Source organism: Camelus dromedarius, chromosome 5 (genome assembly GCF_036321535.1).
Source record: "Camelus dromedarius isolate mCamDro1 chromosome 5, mCamDro1.pat, whole genome shotgun sequence".
NCBI lineage: Eukaryota > Metazoa > Chordata > Mammalia > Artiodactyla > Camelidae > Camelus > Camelus dromedarius.
In genome coordinates this window covers 6,655,642-6,668,004 of record NC_087440.1, presented here as the reverse complement: position 1 = coordinate 6,668,004, position 12,363 = coordinate 6,655,642, and the positions used below count along the sequence as shown (strand labels likewise).

The following is a 12,363-nucleotide window of genomic DNA, read 5'->3' as shown; positions in this document are numbered from 1 at the left end:
CCCGCCTCTTTCCAAAAATCAAAAAACAAAAAAGCCTCAGAAACACATGAAGGGGATTTTCTCCAGTGTTTCTGATTAACCCTGTTACATAACCCGCTCGCATTCCAAATCCACCGTCTCAGGTCTAAATATACTCTTTGCAGCCAAAAGCTCTCCACACACAAACTCACCCAGCGAGCTAGCGGCAGGTCCCGGCCCCCAGCCCCGGTGATCCCCCTCTCCCTTTACTCCAGACCCTCGCTGCCCCCTCCCTTCCGCTCAAACCGCGGTTCGATGTGTGCACTCTTCCGAAATCGCCTTTAATTAAATGTTTTTCGCGTGTGTCATCCTGATGGCTTTTACTGTACTCGAATTCCGTGAATGGGAAAGCGCCTGGACAGGGGGTGTGGCTAAGGTGGAGAGGGGGGGAATACTGTAAAACAGCCAGCACATGATCAGCCATATTCCTACCTCCAACTATAACATCGAGAGGAAGGGAGCGGCTCCCTGGGGCCCCGACTCGCCTCTCCCCAGCCCTCCCCAGTCGCCGCCAGAAGCCGAATGGCCAGAGGAGGGGGCGCGCTGGGCCAGTGCCCAAGCCGGGGCTGGAGAGCCTCTCTGCCCCTAGCCCTGGGCGGCTCGCACCAGCCTGCTTCCTCTGGAGTGACAGGCGTGATTTCTACATTATTTACAACAGTAATTAAAGCCGTAGCTTCCTCCGGTTCTTCGCAAACTCCAGGCGCATTCAAATAAATAACTGCCTACCCCCAAGAAAAACTCCCATACCAGGTTCTGATATCTTTAAGAAAGAGGAAAGAGAGTGAGCTTTCCCCAACACTCCACTTTAACTAGAAAAAAGCAAGAAAGGGGCAATGGAGCCCCCCAAAGACACACGCACGCACACATAAGCACACAAATTCTACGAAATGAAGTGTGTAAAAATCGCCCAGAGAGGGGGGAATATCGATCGCACTATCCAACCAGCATTGAACTCGCACTGACCATTCCCAGGTTCTTGCAGAAACGCTTGCAACCTCAGAGAGGGAAGGATTTCCCAGGGCAGAAATAAGTTTGGGTGCCTTGCGATCTTTCTTTTTCTGCTTGTTTGCTTTTGCAGGCGCTCACTCCGAACGCGCGCGGAGCGCCCCACAGGACCGCCGCCCCCCGCACGCTGGCGCGCACACGCCCCCCGCCAGCCTAGGCGCCGGGCTGCGAACCCCGGGTCTGCAAACTTGCGCATCTCCCCTCGCCGCGCCCGACAGACAACTTGGAGAGCACCTCGCGCGCCCGCACCCCGCTTCCCTCAGCCCTTCCTCCAAATCCCAAGCCCACCGCCGTGCTCCAGAGGTGTCCAGGTCGCCCCCAAATCCGGGAACGCCTCCTCTCCACCTCTGGGGGCTGCCCTGGTAACTCAATCCTAACGTCCCCCTTAGCTCTGCGGGGGACCGAAAACCCACCCTGTCTCGGGCTGCCGGGGCCGGAACTGTCAAGATTCGAAAGGAGAAAAGGTAAAGGGGGAGGAGGGTGGCCATAAACAGATTTTTTTTTCCTTCTTAAAAGGACACTGCCGCTTTAAAAGTTTCTTTCCCGGGCCCCCACTCTCCGGTTCTCCGTATTTTGGGGGAGCGTATTTAATTTCGGCAACGCGGCTTTCCTCCTCTCTTTGCAGAAAAATCAAAGCCAGGGGGTGAGCCCGCCGGCTGTCAACCCTCCTGCCGCCTCCCCCGCCCCCCCTCTCCTCCCGCAACCCGAGAACGGGCTGCAAAAGTTTGCAACATTTCTGGGGGGCGGAGGGGGGAGGGGAAGGGGGTGCTTCGGGCTCAGGGCGCCGCCGCAGGCTCGCGCTCGGCCCCCGACCCGACGCCCCGGGCGCTCGCTCCCGGCCGCCCCCCTCTCCGCGTCGGGGCTCCCGCCGCCCCCTCCTCAGCCCCTCTCACAGCCTCCTACCTCTGCTGGTGCTGGAATAGCTCTGTCTGCGCACCGGGGCGGGCGGCTCGCTCTTGCGGGCGGATTCCTGGTTCAGCGGGGTCTCCCTGGAGCCGGCGGCCGCGTCCGCGCCACTGCTGCCCGGCTCGCTGGCGGCGGGGTCGGGGGCTGCCGGAGCTGACTCCATGTTTTTTCCCAATGTAGAGATCGCTGGAGATGGCGAGCTCCGAGACTCCCTCTATCTTCTGTTTTCAGAGCAACTCTATGGTACCAAAAAAAAAAAAAAAAAAAAAGGGAGAAGGAGACCGGGGAGAGCAGGAGGGAGAGAGCAGGCGGCGGCGGGCGGGCGAGCGAGAGCGCGAGGGAGCGCGCGGAGTGTGTCTGGGTGGACGTGTGTGTGCGCCCGAGAGGGGATGGGAGGCGGGTCTGGCCACAGGCAGCGCTAGCGAGAGCTTCTCCAGCCGGCCCCCACACCCACATTCCCCACCCTCCAGACCCCAGACCGAGAGCCACCGACTGGCTGCCAATTTTGGGAGGTGGGGAAAAGAGTGGAGGAGGAGGGGAGAGCCTCCCGTGCCCCAGTCCTCCCCTGTCCCCAGCTCAGGGACAGAAATAAGGATCCGCGAGATGATTCTGTACCTACTTCTGAGACTCTCTCGGGAACAGAACTCGTCCCTATCCGCAGCCAGCCTGGGAAGAGACAGATCCGATTATCCACGTTGGGGAATCGCAGGCAGCTCCCTGCCAGCCCAGCCCAGGACTGAGGAGAAACTGGAAAGGAATTAGAAATGGGCTGACACCCCAAGGAAGGCAGAGGATGGGAAGACGAAGGACGTGGCACTTCTTACTTTGCGATGGGACGTCCAGTGGGTTTCCAGTCTTGGTTTGATACATGTGTGTAAAACCAATTTTATGAGTCTAGAATCGCCATGGACAGCCAATTTCTGATGTGGCTGAGAGAGGTCGCTTTCAGCTCCTTTACTGTTTCCTCCGAGAAGGATCCAGAAACCACTTGGCAGGGCAATTTCTACTGAAGAAAACTTTGGCCTGTTAGGTTGGTGACTATCTAAGCTGGATGATATATGCCACACTGCATCTAGTTAATGCGTGGCTGCTCATTGTCAATTCCCACTGGTACTTTCGCTATTAAATGTACAGTCTCATCCATAAAAGATATACTGGAGGCGTTAATAACATCTGGATGATAAAATTCAGATAATAAAAAGCTTTTAGTAAGTCACATATTTGTAGGCATCATTCTGCAGCCCCTCCTCCACAGAAACACACCCATCACATAGTAGGTGCTTATTGAAACCCCGAGAAATTGAAGGATTGCTTTTGTGTTACTTTGACCCCAAATTCCAATATAAAGGAACAATACAAATTGGATGAGTGGAAATATTCAGATGGTAGTAGCCTGATTTCTCTCCCTCAGTACTCAATCCACCATTTCCTCTTGCCTACAGAGACACTGATGAAATCAGTACATTTTTTAACACACGCCCCCACCTTCCTTTCAGAAGGCTTGCAAATTTTGACAACAAAAAATATTGTTATATACCAGAAGGTGGCATAAAGATGTGTATTTAGGGGGTGGGGTGGGGGAGGGAATGGAGGAACATTTTGCTTTTGCTAACTTCCTGGTTTGGAAAAATGCTTTTCAAAAATAAGGGGGAAAAAAACCTAGTTAGATAATAGCTTAAGAGGGACCTCCATATGCCAAACTTCACACATGGTTTGTGTTACTGTTACTGATCTTGGTCTGATTTCAAATACACAATGCTATTTGCCATGGTCTGTGTACTCATCAGCAAAACCTGTGGTCCACTCTTCGGAGTGATGAAAATGAGATGTGAACAGTTCTGATACCTTAATCCAGTCTCTGCAAGGATCCCTGGCTTTTGCCTGTCTGTTGGCGCCACAAACAATGCCATGATTGTCTCCTCCCTCCCAAATGAGATGTGTGGGTTTCCCCATACATCAAAGCACAGATTTCCAGAGCAGCCTTCACACCATTTACAATGGGTTAGCCTGTTAATAATGTTCTTGATGTAATTGACCTAGCTTGTCACACTTGACTTTTCTAAGTAAACAAATATATCAAAGTGCACAGTTTAATAAAGAAGTTCCTCTGGGACACGAGTATCTCAAAATATATCCACTGCCCCATGTTTATTTCAGAATATGTGAAAGAAAAAAAAAACTTTTCATATTAAATTTCACCAATAATTCTATTTGGGATACAAGTGGCTTAGAAAAGATCCCTGGCTCTTCTTTAGGTACCTGTAACAACTGGTTAACATTTTGGGGTGAAATCTATTCCCCTGGGCCTTCAATTGGTTCCTTTGCTGTTCTTCTTTGACTAAACTGCTATTTATTCATGGGGGAAAGACCATCCTGAAAATGGCCCTAGTGACCTTAGTCAGTTAACATAGGTTTCATATTCCCCTCAGCGCTAAATTCCTGCTCCAAAAAGCCATCTCTCCTGCCTCTCTCAAACAGTTACTGCTTCTGCGATTTAAAACAATTGGGAACGCGAGTGCTTTCCCCAAGGGAAAGATAAGAGTGAGTTAGATACATTCCTTGACTGTCAATCATTGTTACTAAAGTGTAAATTACCTGGATAGGGGGAGCATTTGAAACCTGAAAAGCACAGTGATTAAGTTTGTATTTCTTTCTTTCCCTCATGTCCCTTCCCTGATTACTAATTAAGGGTTTCCAATTTCCCAAGTATTTGGAAAGATGGGAGCCTTCTTTAGGCTCTGTTCATTGTGAAAGGGCAATAGTGTTTGCTTTAAAATGGTTATTTTACTTTGCACTGAGTTCTCAGACAGACTGGCTTAGAAAACCTATGCTTTGTAGAAGACATAAGCCTAAGACCATTTTTTGCAGACTGCTCTTGCCCTCCTGGAACTCACCAGGACTCCCCTACCTTTCTACTAATCGCAGGCTCCCTTCCAGATGGTGACAATAGTTTTTTTCTTATCCCAAGGTAATCACTGGGAAGCTCAGAGTTAGCTTTGACTTCCCCCTCTCGCTCCTGCCCCTAGCTCTACATGGAATAACATACTTGCCAAGTGCTTTCAACTCTACCTCTGTGACATCTGCCCCTCCTTTCTGCAGCTCCCACTCCAGTTCCAGACATTATTGTTTGCCTAAACCATTACAGTAACCTTCCAAATAACTGGCCTTCGGTGGTCTTATAACCATTCTAATCCATCCCAGATAGCACTGCCAAGTTAATTATCCTGAACTACAGCTCTCATTTCCCACCATGTCACTTCCCTGCTTACAAGACTTTAATGGCTCCCCATCGCCTATCCAATTAACTACTAACTAGTCAACAAGGTATTCAAGACTCTACCTCACTTATCCCTGCACTCCTGCACCAGGGATGGCAAATCGATCACATCTCATGAAGGAGCTTCTGAGGTTGGTTGGAAAGGTGTAGGCTGAGATTGATCCATGCTGTCTCCCATGGATGGAGGATTAGGAGCAGGACACTCATGCCAGGATTTGCCGCACTGCCTTACATCCTTACATAATCCCTGCAATCCACGCGTAATCCTCAGACCAGGCCACATGCTGCTTCCTACATCTCCTCCTGCTTGTCGTACAGGATACAGGGACAGTTGCCTATGCCTCAGTGCCCTTTCTGCCTTCTCTGTTGATTGAAACCCTACCTTTCTCTAAAGGTCCATTCTCAGACTCCTCTGTGGAACCTTGATTTACCCCAAACCAAATATCTCAGTTGTCTTAGCACTTTGCATCCTTCCTAAGGCACTTGGTCATACAGATATACTCTGTCCACCTTGTGCTGTGGTTGGGTGAGCATTTGCCTTACCTTCCCTGGTGGAAGATTCGTTTCTTGAAAACAGGGTCTCTGCCCTTGCACACAGTAGGCACTTTAACTAGAGTTAGTGGACTTGGGGAATGGAATTGATGACCTAATCATAAGGTGGCATGTCCACGCAGTGATTCCATCACACAACAAGAAAGAAAACCTAAGCGTTTCAACTTTCAATCACTTGAAATAAGCCTTTCCTTCCTGGATAAAAGATTAGTTGACATGTATGGGCTGTTAAAATTTATATATGCAAAAAACAGTTGACAGTTATTTCCTTTGTGTTTCTTGGAGAGGGAGAGAAGGAAATTTATGGAAATGTATAATAGAATTTCTTTGGGAGAGGGGAGCTTTCTACAACATGCCTAAGAACAAAGAAGTTAGAAAATTAAAACTGAGTGCCCAGACAACAAGTTTCCTTTCTTTCAAAAAAACATCAAGAAACTAAAGCTGGACAATATGCTGAAAATAGAGGAAACTCAGATGAAAATGCAGCAGTGTTCTTGGGCACAGGAGGGGCTCTCCATCCTGCTGCAAGGTGTGTAGATTCATGGTCAGAACAGCCCCAACCAGAAAAAAAGTCCAGGTTAAGAAGAGCTTTCTATGCAAATCAGAGAAGGAACAGTGTAAACCTAAAGTCCTCATGGGGAGCAGGGGGCAGAACAGGCGGGCAAGGCTTGCCAGATGTTTCTAAATAAAAAGGAAGATTAAGGCATGCAATATCCACTCTGGATGATCCACTCCACCCCTCTTCCCAAATAGGAGAGGAGAAACTAGAATGCAGGGAAGTGATTTGCTCAAGACCACCCAATTAATCCGTGGCACAAGGTGGAAGCTTCTGACTACCTGAATTCAAGACCCAGCTCTGCCACCTACTAGCACGGTGGCCAACGCTAAGTCACAAACCATTTCTATGCCTGTGTTTCCTCATCTATAGATGAGGTTATTAGGAGGCTTAGAAATGATGATTCTTCTAAAATGCTTGCACTCAACATTTTGCTATTATCCTTATGCACCTTTAATAAAATACTGTCTAAAGCCACACTGTCCAGTGCGGTAACCACCAGCTGTATGTGGCTACTGAGTACTTGAAATGTGGTTAATCAAATCAAAATATATGATAAATCTTAAAAATCCACATTAGATTTCGAACACAGTACAAAAAATGTCAAGGGTCTCATTAATAATTTTATATTGATTGCATGTTGAAATGACAATAGTTTGGATATATTAAGAGTTAAATAAAATTTTAAATAATTTCATCTATTTTAACATTTAAAAATCAAGCTACTAAAAATATAAAATTACTATGTGCTTTACATGACACATCTACTAGACAGTGCCGGTATAGAAGATATCTGATACATAGTAGGTATTCTAATGAAATTAACTAGAGTAATTGCTAGGGTTCAGCTGGGGGGGCACCGCTGGGTCAAGAGTTAACATCCATCCTGTCATTTTACAAAATGTTAATTGTGCTCCTGCTATTTGTAGGGCATTAAGCTGGGTACTAAAGAAATAGAAGCAAAACTATTGTGTCTTACAGAGAAAGCAAGGTGGGCTCACCAAAGTCAAGTGGCATTCAGTGATGAGGTTCCAACTGCCCTGGACACCACCACAAAAGGAGCTAAAAATCTCCCCTAGGGAATGGAACAGGAAAGGCTCTGCCCTGGGCAACTGTTGTTCCCTTTGTGAGTTTCTGGAACTGAGGCTGTGGACTTCAGTAAGGAAGAGGACATCTGAGCATATGGAATTGCCAGGGAATCCAAGGAACAGGTGTCCTGCAGCCCAGTGTTTCCAACCTGAAACGTCTAAGTTTCACCTTGGTGAGGCAAGCTGATGTACTGGGCTCAGTGTTCATCAAAGAACCATCATGAGCCCGCTGGTAATGAGCTCACTAATATCCCTGGCTGACCTTGGAATACATAAGGGTAAAGAAAATTAGACTGTAAGCTCCTTCAAGGCAGGGGCCGTGTCTCACTTGTTCACCTGTGCATCCCCATTGCCTCATTCTGTATTCAACACACTGATAAATGCAATATTTGTTCACTGAATAAATAGATGGATGAGATATGGTTTTAAAAAAAAAGGAAACCGTGAATACATCAACAAATAAAGAAGTATAATTTATTGTTACCTATGAGATTCTAGATACTCTCTCCTGTCTCATAGTTAATTTATGGATAAGGCTTCTCCACTCCACCATGAAGCAATTTACTCAACTTCTCTACAGATCCACCATTCCATCTGTAAGATGGATTTGATCACTTTTTTCTGACAACTTACATCACAGCAGAGTTGGAGAGGGTCAGATAACATACACGAAACTGACTTGGAAATTCTTAAGGGAGTCTCTCCAATAGGACCATGTTTGCGTTATCCAATATGATCGTCACTAGCCACACGCATGTTGGCTGTTGAGCACTGGAGATACGGTTACTATGATGAATTTTTCCTTTTAAATAGACTTTATTTTTTTGAGCAGTTATAGTTTCAGCAAAATTAAGCAAGAAGTGCAGAGATTTCCCATAGACCTCCTGCCCCCACACACTCATTGCCTCCCCACAATAACATCCCCCATCCGAGAGAGACATTTGTTACCATCGATGAACCTACACTGACAAATTATTATCACTTAAAGTCCACAGTTTACACGAGGGCTCACTCTTAGTGTTGTACATTCTGTGGGTTTTGACAAATGTGTAATGACATGAATCTACCATTACAGTATCAGAAAGAGTAGTTTCACTGCCCTAAAAAATCCTCTGTGCTCCACCTGTTCATCCCTTCCTCCCACTAACCCTTGGCAACCACTGATCTTTTTACTGTCTCCATAGTTTCGCCTTTTCTAGAATGTCTTGTAGTATGTAGCCTTTTCAGACAGGTTTCTTTCACTCAGTAATTTGCATTTAAGGTCCCTCCATCTCATTTCATGGCTTAATAGCTGATTTCATTTTAGCACCAAATAATATTCCATGTCTCGATATACCACAGTTTATTTATCCATTTACCAATTGAAGCACATCTTGGTTGCTTCCAAGTTATGGCCATTATGAATAAAGCTGCTGTAAACTTCCATGTGCAAGGTTTTTTTTTTTTTTTTTTTTTTGACATAATTTTTCAGTTCCTTTGGATAAATACCAAGGAGCCCAATTGCTGGATCATATGGTAAGAGTATATGAGTTTTGTAAGAAACTACAAGACTGTCTCCCAAAGTGGCTGTGCCATTTTGCTTTCCCACCAGCCATGAATGAGAGTTTCTGTTTCTCTACATCCTCCGCAGCATTTGGTGGTGTTGCTATCCTGGAGTTTGGCCATTCTAAGACGCTTGTAGTAGTATCTCCTTGTTGTTTTGATTTGCATTTCCCTAATCACATGTGATGTGGAGCACCTTTCCAAATGCTTATTTGTCATCAGTATACCTTCTTTGGTGTTCAGATCTTTTGTCCATTTTTTAAGTAGGCTGTTTGTTTTCTTATTGTCGATTTTTAAGTTATTTGTATATTTTAGATACCATTCCTTCATCAGATATGTCTTTTGCAAATATTTTCTCTTGGTCTATGGCTTTTCTTCTCATTCTCTTGAGACTGTCTTTCACAGAGCAGAAATTACTAATTTTAATGAAGTCCAGCTTATCAGTTCTTTCTTTCATGGATCATGCCTGTGATGTTGTATCTAAAAAAGTCATCACCGTGTCCAAGGTCATCTAGATTTTCTTCTGTGTTATCTTCTAAGAGTTTTATAGTTTTGTGTTGTACATTTAGGTAGATGATTCATTGTGAGTTAATTTCTATGAAAGGTTGGAAGGTCTGTGTCTGGGTTCATTTTTTGGCATGTCAATGTCCAATTGTTTCAGCACTCTTTATTAAAAAGACTAGCTTTTGTCCATTGTATTGCCTTTGCTCCTTTGTTAAAGATCAGTTCACTATGTTTATATGGGCCTATTTCTGGGCTCTCTATTCTGTTCCATTGATCTGTTTGTGTATTCTTTCACCAATAACACACTGTCCTGCTTATTGTAGCGTGGATCTAGATTTTTAATTTTATTTAACTTCAATTAAATTTAAAGAGCCACGTGTAGCTTGTGGTCACTGTAGTAGATGCTGCAGGCTTTTCAAGTTTTAGTCTTTCGAACTTCTGAGCCACCTTCTCATGGATATTCACTAATAGGTTTTAGATTCTCTAAATATTTGTTTTGCGCCCACTATGGAAAGATGCTGTGAGGGATTCTGAGATGAATCGGGGAGCTTCCACATCCATGAGGAGCCAAAGCAAGTCCATCAGCACCTGCACTTTAAGATATTTAGTGTTAAATGCCATAGGACAGGTTCAGATAAAGCGCTAGGACTTCAGAAGAAGGAGCCAGTGTTCCCTGTTGGCAAAATTAAGAAAGGCTTCCTTGAAAAAGAAGCGTTTCATCAGTTGTTTTTCCTGAACTAAAAATACACATTTGGGAAGTGGTTATGGGAATAAGAAGAGCTTTTTGCAAAGAGAGTTGAGGCCACTGACTCCATTTCTGTCCCCCAGATGGATCTATTCTTCATATTATATACAGGCATTTTCCATTGAGAATATCCATACGAACCTTCCCTGTGCAAGGTGATGTCCCAGAGAGAATGTATCTCGAACACACATACTTTTCACTCCGGTCAGTGATTCTCAAAGGGTGGTCCCCAGACCAGCCGCATCAGCATCACCTGGGAACTTGTTAGAAATACAAATTTTCTGGTCTCGCATCAGACTTACTGAGTCAGAAACTCTGGGGGGTGGGGTCCAGCAATCTGTGTTGTAACAAGCCATCCTTGTGTTTCTGATGCCCATGCTCAAGGTTGAAGACCACTGTCCTAAATTCAAGACCACATGAATTATAAGTGTACATAAAAGAGCAACTATGAATCTTACAGGAGGGTCTTCTTATGAAAGAAAAGACCCATGTCTCTGTGTACTTGGCTGATGTCTCCAGCACAACCACGGATCCCCACCCCACCGTAAGGCACCCTGCCATAACTGAGTCTTCACCAGGCTCATTATTTTGGTGGTAGTTACATGGAGAGGGTTTTGTTTTGTTTTGTTTTTTCCACAAAAACTTGGATAGAGCTTAAATTTTAAAATTAAAAAAAAAAAAAAAAGAAAAAGGAAAAAGGAAAAAAAAAAGTTGTTAAGCTAGCCTGGGGCACTGATGATTCAGAATGCCAGTGCTGCCCTGGTGAAGATAGATGTTTAGATGGAGGGCCTGTGTGAAACTGAGCAAGAAATCAGCAGGAAATATTTTCTGCTTAACAGATCAGAAGGGTGACAAAGACGGTAGCACTGTTCCAAAAAGCTACAGCGTAGTAGATATTATGGGCCAAACTTTCCTTTAGAAAATAGTTCTGAGTTGTCCCACTCTCTCATGTCAGAAGAAATGTAGTTGGCCATCTCACTAAATAACTTTTTTCTATTCTACATAGGTCAGTTACCTTTATGGCAATGCTCCATAACAAACTGTCCCCAAACTCAGTGGCTTACAGAAACAAGCATTTATTTCCCATTCTTACGTCTGCTGGCAGGCTAGGGTTCAGCGGGCTTGGCTCCAGGTGGCTGACTGGGTTTAGGTCTGCTCTATGCACCTCTCATTGCTCCTGGGACAGTGGTTGACCAAGGCCTGTTCTGTTGGTGGCCAAAGGCAGGTGCACAAGAGAGCAAGTGCATTGACCGAGCACAGGTCAAGTCTTTGCATGCATCACATGGGCTAACACCCCATTGGTCGAAACAAGTCACATGGCCAAACCGAAAGTCAAGGGGTGGGGAAGCACCCTCTGCCCACCAAGAGACCAGGGTAAGGGTGTGACTGTGTAGCACTGCTTACTACAGGAGACTGAACAATTGGGGCCAATAATTCAATCATCCGAGATGGCTTATCTGTAGACCAGAGGTTCTCAAGCTTGGCTGCACATTGTAATCACCTAGGAGTTTTAAAAAGTACTGATGCCTGGTCCCCACCCCCAGAGCTTCTGGTTTAATTGGTTTGGGGTGCAGCCCAGGCTGGGAGTGGTAAAAGCTCCCTGGGTGATTCTAATGAACAGCCGAGTCTGCTCAGCCAAGTCTGAGAATCACTGGTGTTAAACCAAATGCTATCAATTAAACAAATGAAAAACTGTTGACCACTGCTTTGGGGAGGTCCCTTTCCTATTCATTTTGGGAACTCCTTATCTTTTAAGACCCTTTACAGTTAAAGCACATTATTGTGCCAGATGCAATTTCTGTTCCCTCTGGTGAGCAGCCTCAGGTCAAATTCATAAAAAGGTACCATCAGAAATTTTCTTAGCATTGAATTCTAATGAATTGCTGGTGAGTCTGTTTGTTACTTATCTGTCGTTAAAGTGAAAACACTGGTGTGGGTGCTAATTGCTAGATGTCTGTATTTCCGGGGCAACTGGTGTGTACAGGAGTATAGAATCCTGCTCTTAGTAGAAGTCGGGATCTGCAGTTTCAAAGGATAGCATGTTTGCATAGATAAGTACCATCTATTTCCTTTTCGTTTCTTTTCATATTTTCTGTATGTATGTACATTGAAATTTTTTCTTTTCTTTCTTTTTTTTTTTTTTTTTGGTGCCTTCTGGCATTCAAAGTTC

At 45.2% G+C, this 12,363-nt stretch overlaps 1 protein-coding gene across 2 annotated transcripts in view; it reads right to left on the bottom strand.

Moving 5' to 3' along the window:
- Window positions 1-2,193, bottom strand: part of RORA (RAR related orphan receptor A) — a 699,387-nt gene extending 697,194 nt beyond the window's left edge. The window contains exon 1 of one of the 2 annotated variants that reach the window (XM_031452959.2): window positions 1,927-2,193. In XM_031452959.2, coding sequence (XP_031308819.1) covers window positions 1,927-2,092 — 166 coding nt within the window. In that variant the 5' untranslated portion in view covers window positions 2,093-2,193. The remainder of the gene's footprint in view (window positions 1-1,926) is intronic. The other variant, XM_031452958.2, reaches the window with a different exon arrangement.
- Between the last annotated feature and the right edge of the window lie 10,170 nt (window positions 2,194-12,363).